Here is an 18,086-nt window from a genome sequence, read left to right as displayed (position 1 = left end):
TGGGTGGGGTGATTACTTGCCATCGTGTAATAAAAATACAAAACTAATATTGGTAAATTTAATTACATACAAATTTCAATAACTGAAAACAAACTAAGTCATTGAAATCTAGTACCCTGTTTAATTTAGTAATTTTTTGTTTTACAAACTAAATACTTTCAATAAGGAAGTCATTTCAAGCATGAAAATTAAAATTGGTGATAATAATACATGCCCTTTGCTTTAGAAGTCCGTACGTATGATCCCTATTAGATTGGTCGAAAATATTTCGGTGTGAATTGCATGAAGATAATTTATTAAATTTAACTAACATTGCAGAGACCAGAAATTAGCACTATACTGGTATTTATATTTTTAAATATTATATTTGCTCATTTTTATATTTTTGACTTTGTTTTTATGGCATTAATTCAAAATTTAAAGTGATTATTGCATTATTTTTTACAAAATCATCGAATAACTTTTAGACTATAACTGTTGTCATATAAATGTAGCATTTATTTCAACCACACCGATTTCTTACAAAATTTGAAAATATAATTAGCAGGAAATTTGTAGAAGTTATGACGATATTCATTCGTAAATAATTATTATTCTTACCGTAACTCAACGCCTGTGATGAATCGGCATGCTAATCTTATTCACAGTTCACTATTGTTTTCGGTTATTATTTCGTTGATTTTGATACCATTATCAAAACTTAACATAAAATGTTTGTTATTAATTTTTTTGTTACAACTTTATTAATAAGACTGAATAAAATATGAATATTATTCAGTTATGTACATAAATTGTTATCATTTGTTATAGGAATTCAAATATAATTTTAAGATAACTTTTAGAAGCAAAATGTCATTTACTTACTGTGCTTTCTTTCATCCATGCAAATAGAAAAAATTGTTGCGTTTCAGTTTATATTGCTAAAGTTTGTGTTGCAGCATGTATTATTAAAATTTATTAAATATAATTAAATTAAGTTTTATCTACCATACTATTTTTATATTTAAGGTTAAAAAATTAGAACTTTTTTAACTCTGGCAATAGCCATAATTCCCTCACAAAATGATAAATATGTATAAATAATACTAGACTGGTATTTATATCTTTAAATATTATATTTGTCTATTTTTATATTTTTGACTTAATTCCCTCACAAAAGGATAAATATGTCTACATAAAAACAAGTGATAACAATAAATGCTTACATTGCTCAAATCTAGTTAGAACACTGCATAGAATTCCGGCTCAAATTACTGGTAAAAAGCAACGGCTCTCTGGGTACCGGTACTTCCTACCGTCAAATCTATTTTTACCGAAATAAACATACTACTGAACAAAAAATCAGACATACCGTAATTTTTTCAGTATTGATAACCGTAAAATCATTGAATTACTCAAATTAAATAAATATTACGGTAAGAATAAAGATATAATATTTTTTCGGTAAAATGGATTTTACGAATGATATATCCAAAGTGCCGGTACTTTTTACCGTAATTTGTTTCTGAATTTTTTTTGCAGTGTATTGAAGCAAAGTTCTAAAGCCATTTTTTTTATCAGTTGAAGAATATTCAATAGATTGTTGCTCATAAGCATGGCATCAATGTAAGTATAGCATATCATTCTCTCATTTAATATAAAATTATTTTAAAAAGTCAAATTTGTTTTTTTTTCATGTTTTACATTAATTAAAATGTATATCCTCAAATATTAAATGCTCCTGAATGTTACTAAATTTGGAGATTTTCAAATTAAATGATTTTATCATTCATTTATCATTCAGAATATATATTCATATATCAGAAATTTATCATTCTCTCTCAATCATTCCCTTACTTTACTAATTATTAAAAAAATTATTGTTCTAAAAATCCTCAGATTAAATATGGTTTATAACATATTTTATTACATGTTGTTTAGATGTCCCTGAAGATAAAATTTTGAAAAATTTAAAAATAAATTTATTCCAACCTCCCTTCTTTTTAAAGAATCATTTTTCGAAAAATAACACATATATCTATACATACTTTTGCATCTATTTTAATATATTTTTTACCCATCGAAATTTCATTTACATTTTATGTAGTATTAATTTTCAGCAATGAAATTGTTTACAAAATATCTAGCTGTCGTAATCGAGAAATTAATAAAATAATCATACCCATGAAAAAAAAGAGGTACAAAGAAGAAGTTACTGATAAATAACTTCTTTTTCGTACCTCTTTTTTTTCATGGGTATGATAATTTGGGTATGATGCCTGAGTTGTTGCATTTCTCACTAAAGAAAAATATTTGTGCTCGATAAAGTACAATTTTTATATTATTCTAATAATGAAAAAAAATCTTTTTCTTTAGTGAGAAATAGAACAACTCAGGCAGATCTGATGGATCGGAAAAATTCTACAAGGTTTTTTTAAAAAAACCTGAGTCATACAATCCGCCCAAACCATTTTTTATACGGCAAAAAGGCTCCATCCCCTGTTCGCTCCGCTCATCGAATCATATAATTGTTTTTCATTCATCATTGTTTTTGTTTTTTTTCTTAAACGTCAATTTTTTACACACAAAAACCCAGAACAGTTTGCTTTCAAAATATACAATTATTGTAGCTTTATGTCAAAACATTTTGTTAATATGTTAATTGTAGCGAAATAGATAATTATTTAGATATGAAAAATAAACATATATACTAACCCAATCTGTACTTAACATTGTACTTAGCACATTTGTACTTAGCATAAGCAATGCAGATTGTGGGACTTTAATGAGAAGAAATAAACGAAAAGTAATTTTACTCGTGGATGAGACTTATAACACATGTGAGACTTATAATATTATGAGACTTATAACTTTAAGGGATAGTATCAAGCATCACTCTTAACTAATATTTTTTTTTTGAAAATTTAACTCTAAAATTTATTTAACGATAAAAATTTCACTATATATGCCAAAATTTATTTCTGGCAATATGTAATCTCTTTCTCATTCTGTTACTCTCTCCCCCTGCTTTTCATTGACATCTTCTCGAGTTTAGAAACTAAAGATATAAAGATTTCGTGAGTGAAATTTAAATTTTCTACACCAGTGAATATATGGTGAAAAAATAAAAACCGTTGAAAAAGCTCTTAAAACTACACTAATTTTAAAAGAGATTGGAGTTTTGAAACAAAATTCGCATTAAGTTCACAGACAAAAAATGGCTTTGAAGCTCGTCACATTTAAACTCCGTAGTTGCATTTCAGCGGGCTACAGATTGATCATACTTGGTATTTTATTCCTAAATTTTTATACTGCTGCTCTCCTTGTACTTTTTTCTGTGCACTTCCGCCCTTTCAAGTCTCTACGTCATATAGTTTTTGCGCAGTAAAGCAAAATTTAACGTCCCCCAGAACAAAGGTAGCTGGTTTGGAGACCTTTATGATTTTTTAATCTAACGAAAAACGGGAAACAAAGGAAAAAACACCAGTACTTATGTTATGAAATTTTCTGAAAAGAAAAATAAATTCAGTTATTCAATAAAGTTTTCTTATAGATTAATTAGTTTTGTTTTTAAATCAATTTATCTTTCATAATTCTAAATTCGGCAGTTAAACAATAATTACATGAAAAGATAACTGGACTTTTATTTTCCTTTTCTGTTCAATGAAGAAAACACATAAGAAAACAATAAAGAAATCTTATATAAATACCAAAGATAATCTTGATTTTTCTTATACATTCTTCATTTCTAGTCCATTCATTTTCCATTTTTTTATGCTATGATATTAAACATCAGCAACAGCTGCAACATTTTTATTAGATCTTTTAAGTTGAGAAACGAAATATTTAAACTTTATAAAATAGTATTGCTATGAATTTCCACAATACATTGCATTGATTTTTAGCTAAAAGCAACAACGAAAAACCACAATGGAAAAAAAATATTTCAATAACTTAAGTTTTGTAATTAGTTTGCATAAATCTCACTTGATAGAAGTTTTTCACAGAAGTTTCAGAAATATGAATTTATAATAACAAGAATTTTAACTTTATGATAAGCAAATATAATAAAACTTTCGAATGTTATCTTTTACAAGATAAGTTTAGAAGGTTAACAGACCAAAATTTATTAACAAAGTCAAGATTTTGCAATTTTAAACTTGGTCAATTTAAAACGATGAAAAATTTAATAAAATAAAAATTTGTTAGGAATATTGTTTTGGTGTACTTTAAAATATGAAACTTTTTAAATTTAAAACCATGAAAGATTAGAAATTATTTGATTTAAAACCATTCAAGTTGCAGTAAATATTACAATTTATTTAATTTAAATTCATATTTTAAATTTCATCTATAAAAATGTATTATATACAATACCATTACAAATGTCGACTTTTAATTATAAAATTTTTTTCAGAATATAATATCATTTAATGGTCGATAAATATTTTATTTCCCAAATATTATCTTTATTTTTATAAATCTTATATTTAAGATAATCAAGGAAAAAATTAGCCTTTTTTAAACATCAATAATTCTACATTTTAGAAAAAAAGAAGGTAAATTTAAAAGTAATGCACGATTTAAAAAATTTAGGTAAATAATAGAACACTGGTAATTATAAAAATGTAGGGAATAATTGGTATCATGCAGCATTATTGATCAAATTACGACTATGAAACACATATCATAAAATTAAATGCTTACTGATGTTTATATTTGAATGAAATGAATATAAATCTTTATAAAATCAAGCACGCACAGTGTAAAAAATTCCGGATAAACTTAGGGCAATACATTTGACGGAACAAAAAATCTGATGTGCCATAATTTTTAAGTTAATAATTATTATAAATCACAATTAATTAAACTTTAAATAAACTTAGTAATTAAATAAACTTTACTGTGAAAATTACTGTGAAAAATTTTACGGTAAATTAATCTTATTGTAAAATGGGTTTTATGGATGATGCATCAAAGGTGCTAGTACTTTTTTATTGTAATTTGATCTGGAAATTTTTACATTGTGGTATTTTCTTATTTTACTGCATAACTCTAAGAGAAAAGCGGGAGTGGAAAAATCATCCAATCAAAAATGTTCTCCATCTATGTAAAATACATCAATTATAAGCTATTTTTGGAAATTTATTAACTGGCCTAGAGGTTATTTAATTATTACGTTGAAACTAACCAACTCATTGCAATATTTTAACGTTCAATATTAGTAAAACATCCTGAATTAATCAACCTAAAAATATATACTTATCTCTAATACATTTACAAATAATTGAATATCTACTTTGATCGAAGTACACATATTGACTTTTGTTTGCAATATTTTTTTCAATAAACAATTTTATTTATTGAAGTTTCTTTTTCCCACGGTTAAAAGATTGCATTTCTATAAATTTAAAAAAAATTAAAATAAGTAAATAGTAAGTATAAAAACCATAGATTCTTTAATTAGGAAAAAACACATCTAAAATATAATGCATGATATAAAATATGAAGCATTGTTAAAGTAATCCATTATTAAATTCAAAAAATTCTTTTTTCCAAGTTTGAAAGATTACATTTTTATAAATTTAAAAAAAATTAAAATAAGTAAATAGTAAATATAAAAACCCTAGATTCTTCAATTAGGAAGAGAAAAAAAATCATTTAAAATATAATGCATGAAATAAAATATGAAGCATAGTAAAAGTAATCCATTATTAATTTCAAAAATTTAGAAATAACTTTGCATTGTGCGATACTATTATTTCAACAGATTCGATCAAAGGAATTTATTTTTAGAATTAAATGTTTTTACTGTCGTTTTCATTTATAAATTGGAGATAAAAACGAAACCGTCAAATCGAGAGGTATTTGTAATTCCCATGCGAGAAAAACAAGAGTGAAAAATCAAGAAGAAAAAAAACAAACAAGGCGCTCATCTCTGTCCGCGGGCCGTGCAGAGATCACCTATGAGTAAACAGGGTGGGTCTCAGAAAATTGGGTGGTGAAGTGGGAGGGGGGAGGGCTCCGAAGAGAAGGTTTGCTGTATAAATGTAGCCAGATTTGGCGAGCGATTTCCCCGCGCAAATGGAACCCTTTGTTCATGGCAACCCTTAGATCCACAGCAGCGTGCTCTCCGCTCCGATCGTCGTAGGTGTAGTGTGTCAAAGAGGCCAAGTGGTAGAGGGGGTTTTAGATCGAGCAGATTCACCCTTCTTAGTTTAGTTAGGCCGTAGTTTTTTCGGGACAAAAAACACCAACCACAACACAAGTGTCCGAACTGTAGTGGAAAAAGTGTGTGTGTCTCTGAACGCGTTTATTATATACAATTAACAAAAAAATAATAACAATTACAAATCATAAAGAAAAGAAAAAATTAAAAAAACAGCGCTTTTTGCTCGATCTGTTTGTTGTTATATTATAAATCTATTTCCAAGTATATATATTTACAAAGATATATATATTTAATTATATACATATACACAGTATATATTAACAATTTGCCGGCTATAATTATTACAAGAATAGTGGATCTTAATGATGGAGAATGATGCTCACCAAAATTGTTCCGGTGGCCAAGGCCAGAACGATGCAGCCCACGACCCGGGGTACGTAAATATTGAACTAATTATTTCAGTTTTTTGTGTTATGTGTTTTTAAAATCCCATTTTTAATATTATCTTGACTTGATGTAAACTTTACGTGTTTCCCTTAATGTTGCTGCTCCTCCTTTTCCCCAACAGGAAACGTATACGGCGCGTTTAATTTTGGTAATTCTTTTTGAGTTTTTTTTTTCAAAGATATTTTTTTTCTTTTATTCTTGCTCCCTCATCCCTCCTGCCCCTACCTGTGTGTGAGCGCACCTTTGTCAGCTTGTTGTTAACGTTGTTAGATAACACCGGCGTGATACCGGTATATTCAGCTCCATGTATTGCGCCATTCACAAAACGACGCATGTTTTTTTTTTTTTAATTTTATTTATTTTGCACCGCACATTATTTATCTTTGTGAAATATTATTTGGAAATCTCATATTCTTCTACACTCATTAATCTTTGAAAATAATGTATTTCAAGATAGGAAATAATTAACGTTTAAAAAATCCGTGTTTTGATCAACGCTAGTTATGGATCAAATAAAATAATGAGTGTTAAATATGTATACTCTTAACTTATTATGGCGTATAGTTTTCCAAGAGAGAAAATTTTTTAAATAATAATAATTTTTTTCAATTTTAACAAAATAGTTTTCGTCTGCTTTGCAAAATTTCTCCTCTACTTTGCAAAATTTCTCGTCTGCTCCTTAGTTACAAATGATGCAGTTGCACTCTGATGTAAATAGTTTCATTATCACTAAAAATTCCATAAAAGCAAACACCAATAAGTATAAAAACGTCATAGCTGTCATTTATTATTATGTGTTTAACATCTACGGAACGTTTTTTTTTTTTTTTTTCTTTGTTAATAAGAAAGATTTACCTATAAGAATATGGTGATTTATTTGGAAATCTCATATTCATCATCACTCATTAATCTTCAAAAATAATGTATTTCAAGATAGGAAATAATTATCGTTTAAAAAAATCCATCCTTTGATCAACGTTAGTTATTGATCAAATAAAATAATGAGTTTCAAATATGTATATTCTGACGTATTATGGTGTATAGTTTTCCAAGAAAGACAATTTTTTTAATAATAATTTTTTTTTTCAATTTTTACAAAATAGTTTTCGTCTGCTTTGAAAAATTTCTCGTCTGCTCTTTAGTTACAAATGATGCAGTTTCACACTGATGTAAAAAGCTTCATTATCACTAAAAATTCCACAAAAACAAACGAATAAATTAAAAAACGGCATTGCTTTCATTTATTATTTTGTGTTTAACATCTACGAAACGTTTTTTGTGTTAATAAGAAAGATTTACCTATAAGAATGTGGTAATTTCATTTGTTGAGAGAATTTGACAACGTACATTGATAACAATACACCTAAATTCACTTTTTCTGTGAGTAATTGTCATTTGCTTTGAGTGAGGAGTTGATGGAGTTTTTCTTTTACCACGTAATTGAACAGATTTGCACGTTAAAACAATCAAAGTTGTAAAATAATACTATTTCTTATAATTTTTTTATCTGTGTTTATTTAGACTTTAATTATAATAATCGATAACAAGTACGTTTACGTCAGTAAAATACACAAATGAATCTTATAGACTTTAATTTTGGTATCCAATTTTTTACGAGTGTCTTCAGAAAAAAATGGAGATCCAATGTTTAAAATTCCCATTTCTGAAAGCAAAATACACAAATACTTATAGATTTTAGCTATAATATTCAAATTTTTGTGAGAAAAATAGAAATTCCAATTAAATCAAATATTTAAAAATTCCTATTACTTAATCTAAAATACTTTATAAAATAAATCTTAAATACCTTAACTATATTATTCAACTTTTTGTAAATAGTTTCAGGAAAATCCGATTACATTAATGTTTAAAAATCCAATTACTTCAGTAAAATACACATATAAATCTTATATTCTGCAATATTATGTTAAATAAATAATCGAAATGCGGTATAACGTATGTAAAAAGTGAAGTAAACAGGAATTTAAATAAATGTTTTACTTAACTGAATATTAATAACTGGAAATATACCTTTTCTGGGTATCTTAAAAATATTTTAATTTAATTAAAGGTATGTTACATAACACAGAATCTTGTATTACAATAGCGTAGATTGCGTTGTCTTTTCTTATTTTCTACTACGATACATTTTTAAGCAATAAAAACGCACATTGGATTTTAGTTACTTTGTTAGGAACATCATTTTTTTTATAGATAATTTGTAGTTAATTTGTTTGATAGATAATTTGTTTGTTAGATAAGATAATTTGTTTGTTAGAAACATCATTTTTGTATCTCCATTATCTGCTAAAATATACATTTTATTTTAATCACTATAACTCCATGCCATTACTTAAAATGCAACTTTACCGGAATTTTTCTGAGCTGGAATTTTCAACGCAATGAAGAAATATTCCTGCTTTTGCGAAGTCTTTTATTACACTAAAACTTAATTAAAAATTATGTTTAATTTATAATTAAAAACGTCGAAATATTAAAATATATTTTAAGTTTATTGTTCTTAGTTGACGCATCTTACTAATAAATCTAACGTAGTTTGCGGCGCTTTATTCATTTCTTTTCTACTACAATATCTTTACGCAGTTACATAGGTTTTAAATAACACTTTTTTTAAAAAATAATTTATTTTTTATTATTATTATTATTTTCTGTTCTATAATGCTCATTTTTTAATTTCTTATTATTATTTCTAATCCCAATTTCACTGCCCAAAAATTTTCAACGCACTAAAGAAAAGTTCTCGCTTTTGCGATTTTTTTTATTTCACTAAAACTTAAATATAAAATAATGTTTAATTTATAGTTAATAAAGAAGAAACTGAGAATATGAAAAAATATTTTAATTTAATTGACGTTAGCTGACGTACGTTACTAATAAATCTGACGTAGTTAGCAGCGTTTTTGTTCTTCTTTTCTAGTACAATACCTTTTCTTGTTAAACTTTAGTCTTAATTAACATTTTTTTTAAACTAATTTTATTATTATTACTTTCTGTTCTAACATAAGCATTTTTTACAATCTAATTCTCATTTACACTCTTTTTCTAATTGCAATTTTTCTGCAAGGAAATTTCAAATGCACTGAAGAAGTGCTCTTGCTCTTACAATTTTTTTATTGCTCTAAAACTTAAATAAAAAATTATGTTTAATTTATAATAATTAACACAGAAACTAAGAAACTTAATTTTTTTTCAAAATTTAATTGACGTTATCTGATGCTCCTTACTACTAAATCTAACGCAGTTTGCGGCGCATTTTTTGCTTATTTCCTAGTACAATATATTTTTAACACTGCTTAACACTGTTTTTAAATAACATTTTTTTAATTAATATTTTTATATTATTATTTTCAGTGTAAATATACCCATTTTTTCAATCAGATTATTATTTATACTATATTTCTAATTGCAATTTTTCTGCTCCAAACTCTTCAACGCACTGAAGAAGAAATTTTTTATTACACTAACACTTAAGTAAAAATTATATATAATTTAATATAATTAACTTAAAAACTTAAAAATATTTTAATTTAGTTGATGTTAGCTGACGAGCCTCGCTAATAAATTTACCGTAATTTGTGACTTATTTTTTTCTTCTTTTATCTCAAACAATACCTTTTTTACACAGCTTTACACTGGTTTTAAATAGCATATGTTCTAAATTATTATATTTTATCATTATTATTTTCAGTTTAAATATACCCATTTTTTTCAATCAGATTATTATTTACACTTTATTTCTAATCGCAATTTTTCTTCTCCAAACTTTTCAACACTCTGTAGAAGAGCTCTTTCGTTTGCAATTTTTTTATCACTCTAAAACTTAAATAAAAATTATATATAATTTAATATAATTAACTTAGAAACTTAAAAATATTTTAATTTAGTTGACGTTAACTGACTTGCCTCACTAATAAATCTAACGTAGTTTGCGACGTATTTTTTTCTTCTTTTCTCGTACAATACCTTTTTTACACAGCTCTACACTTTGTTCGACTTTTTTACACAGCTTTACACTGGTTTTAAATAGCATATGTTCTAAATTAATATTATTATTATTATTATTTTCAGTTTAAATATGCTCATTTTTTTTCAATCAGATTATTATTTACACTTTATTTCTAATCGCAATTTTTCTGCGTCGAAATTTTGGAACACAACTGAAGAATTGTTCTTGACGTTGCACAATCTCTTATCAAATTCCTCCTCACATGAATAATTTTATTTAAGCGTTATCCGATACTTCTACCGCATTTTCGATTGTATGGAAATTTTCCAGCAAAATTTACGCGCAAAAATGTCCAACAGGACATTTCCCATCGTCTATTGTAATTCGTCATATAAAATAAGTAGCTGTAAGTGATATAAAAGCATCGTTACGTTGCTTTTTTGTTCGACAAATGTCTAAATTATGAAAAATAATTCAAGATTTAGGCTTATTTTTGGTCAAGGAAATCGACACTTAAGATTTAACAAAGAGACACACACAAATACACGAAAACAAGATTCATTAACCAAAATTAAATACGATTTTTAATTTGTATTTCGCTAAGATCTAACACTCCTATTAATAAAATTAAAGATGGATAATTTGTAATTCAAATTGCCTTCTTCTTAGCGTATGATAATATTATACTTAAATGAAATAAATACCTTAATTTCGTTAGGTAACAAAATATAATTTTGAAAATAAAGCTTAAGTCTGAATTAATAAGTTTTTTGGTGAATGATGATATTGAATAATTCGAATAGATATCCATGTTATTGCAAGTGCTTTTGAAATTAATACCTTTCTTAATTATTTCAAATTTCATGAAATATTTTTAAAACATAAATCTCCGAATGATAAAAAAAATATTTACTTCTTCTGTTTTTTATAATTTGTGACACCAAATATTTATGTAAGGCGTTTTTTTTAAATAATTAGCAACAACAACTTTAATAATGTTTGCTTTCTTAGTTATTTTAAAAGTCAGATGTAGTGGAATGGATTGACATTATTTCTGCAAAATTATTAGAATTAAATTACGCTGAAATACTAAATTTTTACTATTAGCTGCTCAAATTTGACAAAAATTTCATAATATTCAGATAATTATAAGTGCTAAATCTTCATATTGCAATTTTAGCAGTTTATTTTTCAAACAAATATATTACTCGAAAATATTTAAATAAAATGCCATACCTGCCGCACTTTAGTTCATTTAATTTAGGTCTATAGAAATAAATTCAGAAATTTCTCAAAATAATATATTCCTTTAATAATTATTTAAAAACGACTTATTATTTCCTTTTTAATTAGTACCGAAGTTTATAGTTGATTAGTCTATACCACAATGACGTATAACCTTTTAATATTTTTAAAGGAACATCTGACTTTATATAAATTTGTATTATTTCACGCAAGTCTAAGAAAAATTTATGTATATTTAATAAAAGGTATCTAATAAAATTTGATTCTTTATTTAATTTACTTGTTATATTAAACTGTAAAACTAGTAATTTAAATTATATTTTATTATGTTATTTGCGAACGAAAAGCATTAACATGTTATGAGAAAAAAGTTTAATTTTTCTTCATTTACAAGTATGTTAATGGATTTCGATTTAATTATTTATTCCTATCATTCGATATTATAAAAATTTACTACAAAAAGCATATTTATTTGCATTTAATATTTAAATCTACATTAAATTTTTCTTTAAGTCAAAGAAAAATTTAAAATTTAATTATTTGTTCCTATGATTCGATATCATAAAAATTTACTAGAAAAAACATATTTATTTGCATTTAATATTTAAATGCAAATATTTCAAGATATTTGATCCTTTAGCATTTTACAATCCGAGGAAAAATAATAAATGCTTTGAACGTATACCGATTTTGAGCTCGTAACTTTCATTTTTTGATAGTTTTTGACAAAGCTGCTCCAAAACTTTTCTTAAAGTTCATTACATTTATCTAATACTATCTACAATTTATACATAAATTTCTCCGCCTAGTCTAGATTCCCCTGAATTGACAGGAAATGATTATGTTCGTGTTTAGATTTGAAGTGTTTCCAAAAAAATTGTTTGAATAATTTATAAAAAATATAGCCGAGATTGAAATTTTTTCCAGCTATCTTTTTATACTTAAACGAGGGAATGTCATATTTTGTCACGAAAGTATTATAAAATAATGGAAGATTCAACGGGAAATTGCGATGGTGATGGTTTCTTAAGATTGTATTTTAATCATTCATGGCTTCTATTAAAGAATAAATTGTAAAGTTTTTTACTATCTGCTTTAAATTTTGATTAGAATTTCAAAATCCTTTAAATTAGAAATGCGTAAATGTCAGCGCTAAAAAGGTAGAGCAATCTCAATTTTTAATTTTTTTTTGGGGTGGTATACCTATTTTCTTATAGATTAAAAATATGCCTCATTGAATTTAAATAAAGAGAAAATATTTAATGACTGAATATATTGTAAATTAATAAAAGAGTCATGCCAAAATCGTGATAGAAAAGTTTCCAAAAGACAGTATTTTAATCATTCATAGTCATTGTATTGTAATCATTGTTCTTTTAACAAATAAACTTTACATTTTTTTACCTTTTATTTACTCTAAACTTTAATTTTAACGTCTCAATATTTTAAATTAGAAATGAGTAATTTATCAAAGTTGAAACGTAGAATAATTTCAATTTTTATGTATTTAAACGTGATGTATACTAATTTTATTATAAATTTAAACCGCTTTTCATTAATTTTCATTACAAACATAATATTAAATGATTGAAAATATTATAAAAGAATGGAAGAATTTACGGAATAGATTCTTCTATTTATATTCTTCTATTATTCTAAATTATTCATAGATTCTTCTATTTAGCAAACAAATTTAAAGGTTTTTTTCCCATTTACTTTAAACTTTGATTACAATAACTTAATGCTTAAAATTAGAATTGCGTAAATTATCAGAGTTAAAACGTTGAACAGTCCCGATTTTTCACGTATTTAAACTTAGTATGTACCAATTTGTTTGCAAATTCAAAATATTTTACATTCATTTGTATTACGGAGATAATATTTAATGATCAGAAGTATTATGAAATAGAAAAAAGAAAAGCCAAATTAAGCAATAGTGACGGTTTTATAACATTTTATTTTAATTATTTTTAGATTCTTTTAAAAAAGAATGTATGGACAGCCTTTTAACATCTAAATTTATGTCATAACTTCTAAATGTTTTAAATCGTTATATTTGAATTTAAAATTAGTTTAAAATTTAACAACTTTATTTCCGCCCATTTTTTATATTTTGTACTTTAAGTTTACAATTAACTATAACTTTTAATATCGAAAGTGTAAATATTTAATAATTATAGTAATTTATTCAGTAATTGTTTTTTAGTTCGTTCCTACCAAATTTTTCATTCATTTTCTTTATTTTTGAAATCATTTTGCATTTGTTTTTTGCTTCTTCATTTTTAGATACTATATTTTATTTTTTTAAACATTTTTGTTAATTCAAAAATATAACTAAGTGAAAACTGGTTATAAAACAGATTTCTCTATCCAAAAATAATAATTTAATAATTACCGATTATATTAAAGTATATACTTGTCACAATATCGATTATGCATTTGAAAATGAAGTTTCAGAAAATATTAATTTTTTAATGTTAACTATATAATAAGATTTATTATAAAATAATTACATAATAAGGTAATAGTTTCATTTAATAATTCTATCCAAATTTTAACACATTAATTCTATGCAAACGTTCTTATAATTTACCTTGCTGGGTAATAAATAATTTAAAAGGTTTCGAATGTAAAATAATAACTATTTTGCTTGTGATTAAAAAATTAAAATAAATATTTTGATTAGATATGTAATAATAAATATATCTTTATCCTTTTTCTTATTACTTTACACTGAATATATTTCTTGCAATTTGATTCTTAAAAAAAGGAAAATTAATACAAATCGGAGCAACTTAAATTTAATAAGTTTTAACTCTAAATAACTTTTTAATATTATGAAGTAAATTCGAAATGGGGAATAAAATGTTAAAAATAATTTTTGTCTAGATCTGCTTGAGAATTAAGTCATTTCATGAAAAAGTTCGTGATCTTATATTTCAACTATTTTAATTGATTTCTGTAAGATATTTGAGCAATATATTTCATATCCTATTTCAAGTTCCTTTTACATTTCAGTGATATTTAATTTATTTTCTTATTATTTTATTCATTTAATTTGAAATTCAATCATACAAAGACTATTCCAATATACGAAGATTATTCAACTGTATTCTGATCTATTTCTGGATAAAATTGAAAAAAATTATTTTTGTTATTACAATCAGTATTTTTTATTCATTCTTATATATTTAAATTAATTCTAATCCTGTTTTAATAACCCAACTTTCTTTAATTACTTAACTATTTAATCGAAAACTTAATTAATTCTAACCTTAAAATGCCGGAAGTTGAAATTAGATTTAAAAAGTGCCCGTACAAAGCTTCATGTATTTTAGTTTAAAACTTTTCTCCTCAGTACGAAGACAATTACATGTTCCTTAGAAACACGTTTGTAAGAAAACATAAGCTAATTTCGTTGAAAAATTAGATAAGGAAATCAACCAGCCATTCCTATAATAAAAAAATCATCTATTTGAAGTAGTTTTCAGCTTTTTTTTTTTCGTTGTATATTCAACAATTCAAATAAAACGATGTTTTCTAAGACATTTACTTATTATAACGTTAATTGTTTTGATATACTTTGAAATTCAATCACAAAAAGACTATTCCAATATACAAAGATAATTCAACTGCATTCTGATTACATCAGTCCAATTAAAACGATTACAGACGATTACAATTAAAATGAAACGAAACAAATTAAATCGGTAATAACTTGAAGAAAAAAATTCTTTTTTTAGTTATTACAATTTGTAATTTTTAATTTTTTCTTATATATTTAAATTAATTTTAACCCAGTTTTAATCACAAAATTTTGATTAAATACTTAAAAACATTTATTTTGAAATTCAAAAAAATTTATTCTTACCTTTAAAAGCCGGAAGTGGAAACTGGATTTGACAAGTGCTCGTTTAGAACTTCAAAAATTCATTTTTCATTTCATTTTCAGAACATTAAAATTATTTTTTTAGTTATTACAATTTGTAATTTTTAATTTATTCTTATATATTTAAATTAATTTTAACCCAGTTTTAATCGCAAAATTTTGATTAAATGCTTAAAAACATTTATTTTGAAAATTCCAAAAATAATTTATTCTAACCTTTAAAAGCCGGAAGTGGAAACTAGATTTGAAAAGTGCTAGTTTGGAACTTCATACATTTAAGTTTAAAACTTTTCTTGTCAGAGGCGAAGACAATTGAATGTTCCTTAGAGACGTGTTTGTAAGAAAACATAAGCCGACTTCTTTGAAATAATTAAATAAGCGAGTCTACCAAACATTCTTAATTAACTTAAGTAATTTCTTTAATTGTTAGGGAAAGAGGATAGAACTAAAGCTATAGTTAGATTAATGCCCAAGAACTGATTATTTCGACAGATTCTGTCGCAGATTTGAATGTCTTCAACAACTCTTTTTCTAATTTTTTTCTTATAAAATTATAAATTTTGTGTAGTTAAGAAGATTGAAAAATTATTATTAAAACTCCGACATGCTTAAAAATATGGTACAAAAAATTAAATAGGAAATTACTGATTATTTTGATAGAATCTGATTCAGATTTTAATGTGTCCAATAACAACTTTTGTTGATTTTTTTTCTAATAGAATTATAAGTTTTATATCGTTAGAAATATTGATAAAATATTTCTGAAACTACGATATCTTAAAAAATATGATACGAAAAATAAAAAAAAATTACTAATTATTTAGATAGATTCGGTAGCAGATTTTGATGTCTTCAATAACTCCTTTTGTAGATTTTTTTTCTAAAAAATATTATGTCAGTTTTATGTCATTAAAAATATTCATAAATTATTATTGAAACCACGATGTGTTTAAAAATTTGATACAAAAACGAAATAAAAATTAGGAATAAAAATTCCTACTAAGCATATTATATCTTTTGAAATAAGATTTTATTAAAGCAAAGTATTTCAAAACAATAACAGTAGCATTATGCACGAGTATTTAAAGAAAAACGTTACTGAAGTATTATTATTAATTATTTTCGAAATGTTACGGTAACGCAATTAATAATTTCATTTAATACGTAAGTCATGTTTTAAAATATAATATTTTATGACAAAATGTTTATTTATTATGTTTGTGCAATAACTTAGATTTGTTATTCTGCCATTTTAATTTAAAATAAATAAATTTAATAAAATTCATTTGAAATAAATAAAGTTATAAATAAAGTTAATTTTTTTAACCACTATGTCTAGAACAGCCGGTGGGTTAAATGCTTGCTTGTGCGCTGCTTTATATTAAAACGAAGGTAAAATATTAGTGTGATGTAGATCGAAATCGCGATTTAGAACTAATTTGAAACTAAACAATTCTGTTATAAGCAATTCGCGATACAATTATTTTCACAATGTATTTAAAAAGAAAGTTATTTAACGCCCTTAATTCTACTTTAATTTCAGAAAAATTTTGTTATAATTATAATTACTAACATTATTTTATACAATTAAGAAAAGAAGAAGAAAAGAGTATATCCTCGAACATTTTTCTTTAAAAAATTGTTTCAATTATTCAATTCTAATTTCAATTATTTTTTATTCTTAAACGTTTTTTATCCTTGCTTTTGCTTTTTATTATAATATTACTTTTTTTAGTTAACCATTCGACTTTTAGTTTAACGAATTGTGGTTTTAGTATAATCAAACATTAATTTTGTAGATATTATAGATTAGTAGTGATATTCAGTAGATAAAGTAACAAACATCTTTTTCTTCACGTTTTAAGGGAGAAAAAAACACCGTTATAATTTGTTTAGTTATACTTTATTATAATAGTTGTTTACTTGTTTTACAAAATTTTTAAAATAAATTATTATTTGTTTCAATATTATAATAAATTAATGAAAACGAAAATAACTTTCCAATCCTTCTTGAAGGAAAGAAAGATACTTATTTACAAATAACCATACCCAAAAGTTAATTTGCAAGCACAATTTCGAGGAAAACTTAAAATAGTAAACCAAATAAATTGCTATTATGTAAGAAAATGCATCTAAGTACGATGAAAACGGTGATAACAAAAAAGTAATAGCGTAGAATGGATATAATAAACTAAAGGACATCACAGCAAGCAAGCTAGTCAATAAATACATGTGGCAAATTGGTACTTATAGAAAGTTTAACACCGTGGTATATAAATAAATATGAATAATAATGAATTGCTAAATAAATATGAATATAAACTTAATACCATACTTAACTAATAAATATCAATCTAAATTTATATCAGTATATATATACCGAAATA

The 18,086-nt window shown here is 24.6% G+C and overlaps 1 protein-coding gene across 17 annotated transcripts in view; it reads left to right on the top strand.

Moving 5' to 3' along the window:
- Positions 1–6,126: 6,126 nt before the first annotated feature.
- Positions 6,127–18,086, top strand: part of LOC107436679 (RNA-binding protein Musashi homolog Rbp6) — a 463,932-nt gene continuing 451,972 nt past the window's right edge. For 9 of the 17 annotated variants that reach the window (XM_043040909.2, XM_071182212.1, XM_043040913.2 and 6 more), the window contains exon 1: positions 6,133–6,584. In XM_043040909.2, the coding sequence (XP_042896843.1) occupies positions 6,514–6,584 (71 nt within the window). In that variant the 5' untranslated portion in view covers positions 6,133–6,513. Of the gene's footprint in view, positions 6,585–18,086 lie in introns of all 17 variants that reach the window. The other 8 variants (XM_071182214.1, XM_071182218.1, XM_071182216.1 and 5 more) reach the window with 3 other exon arrangements.

Source organism: Parasteatoda tepidariorum, chromosome 6 (genome assembly GCF_043381705.1).
Source record: "Parasteatoda tepidariorum isolate YZ-2023 chromosome 6, CAS_Ptep_4.0, whole genome shotgun sequence".
NCBI lineage: Eukaryota > Metazoa > Arthropoda > Arachnida > Araneae > Theridiidae > Parasteatoda > Parasteatoda tepidariorum.
The sequence above is the reverse complement of the archived record's forward strand: the minus strand, read 5'-3'. Positions and strand labels throughout refer to the sequence as shown.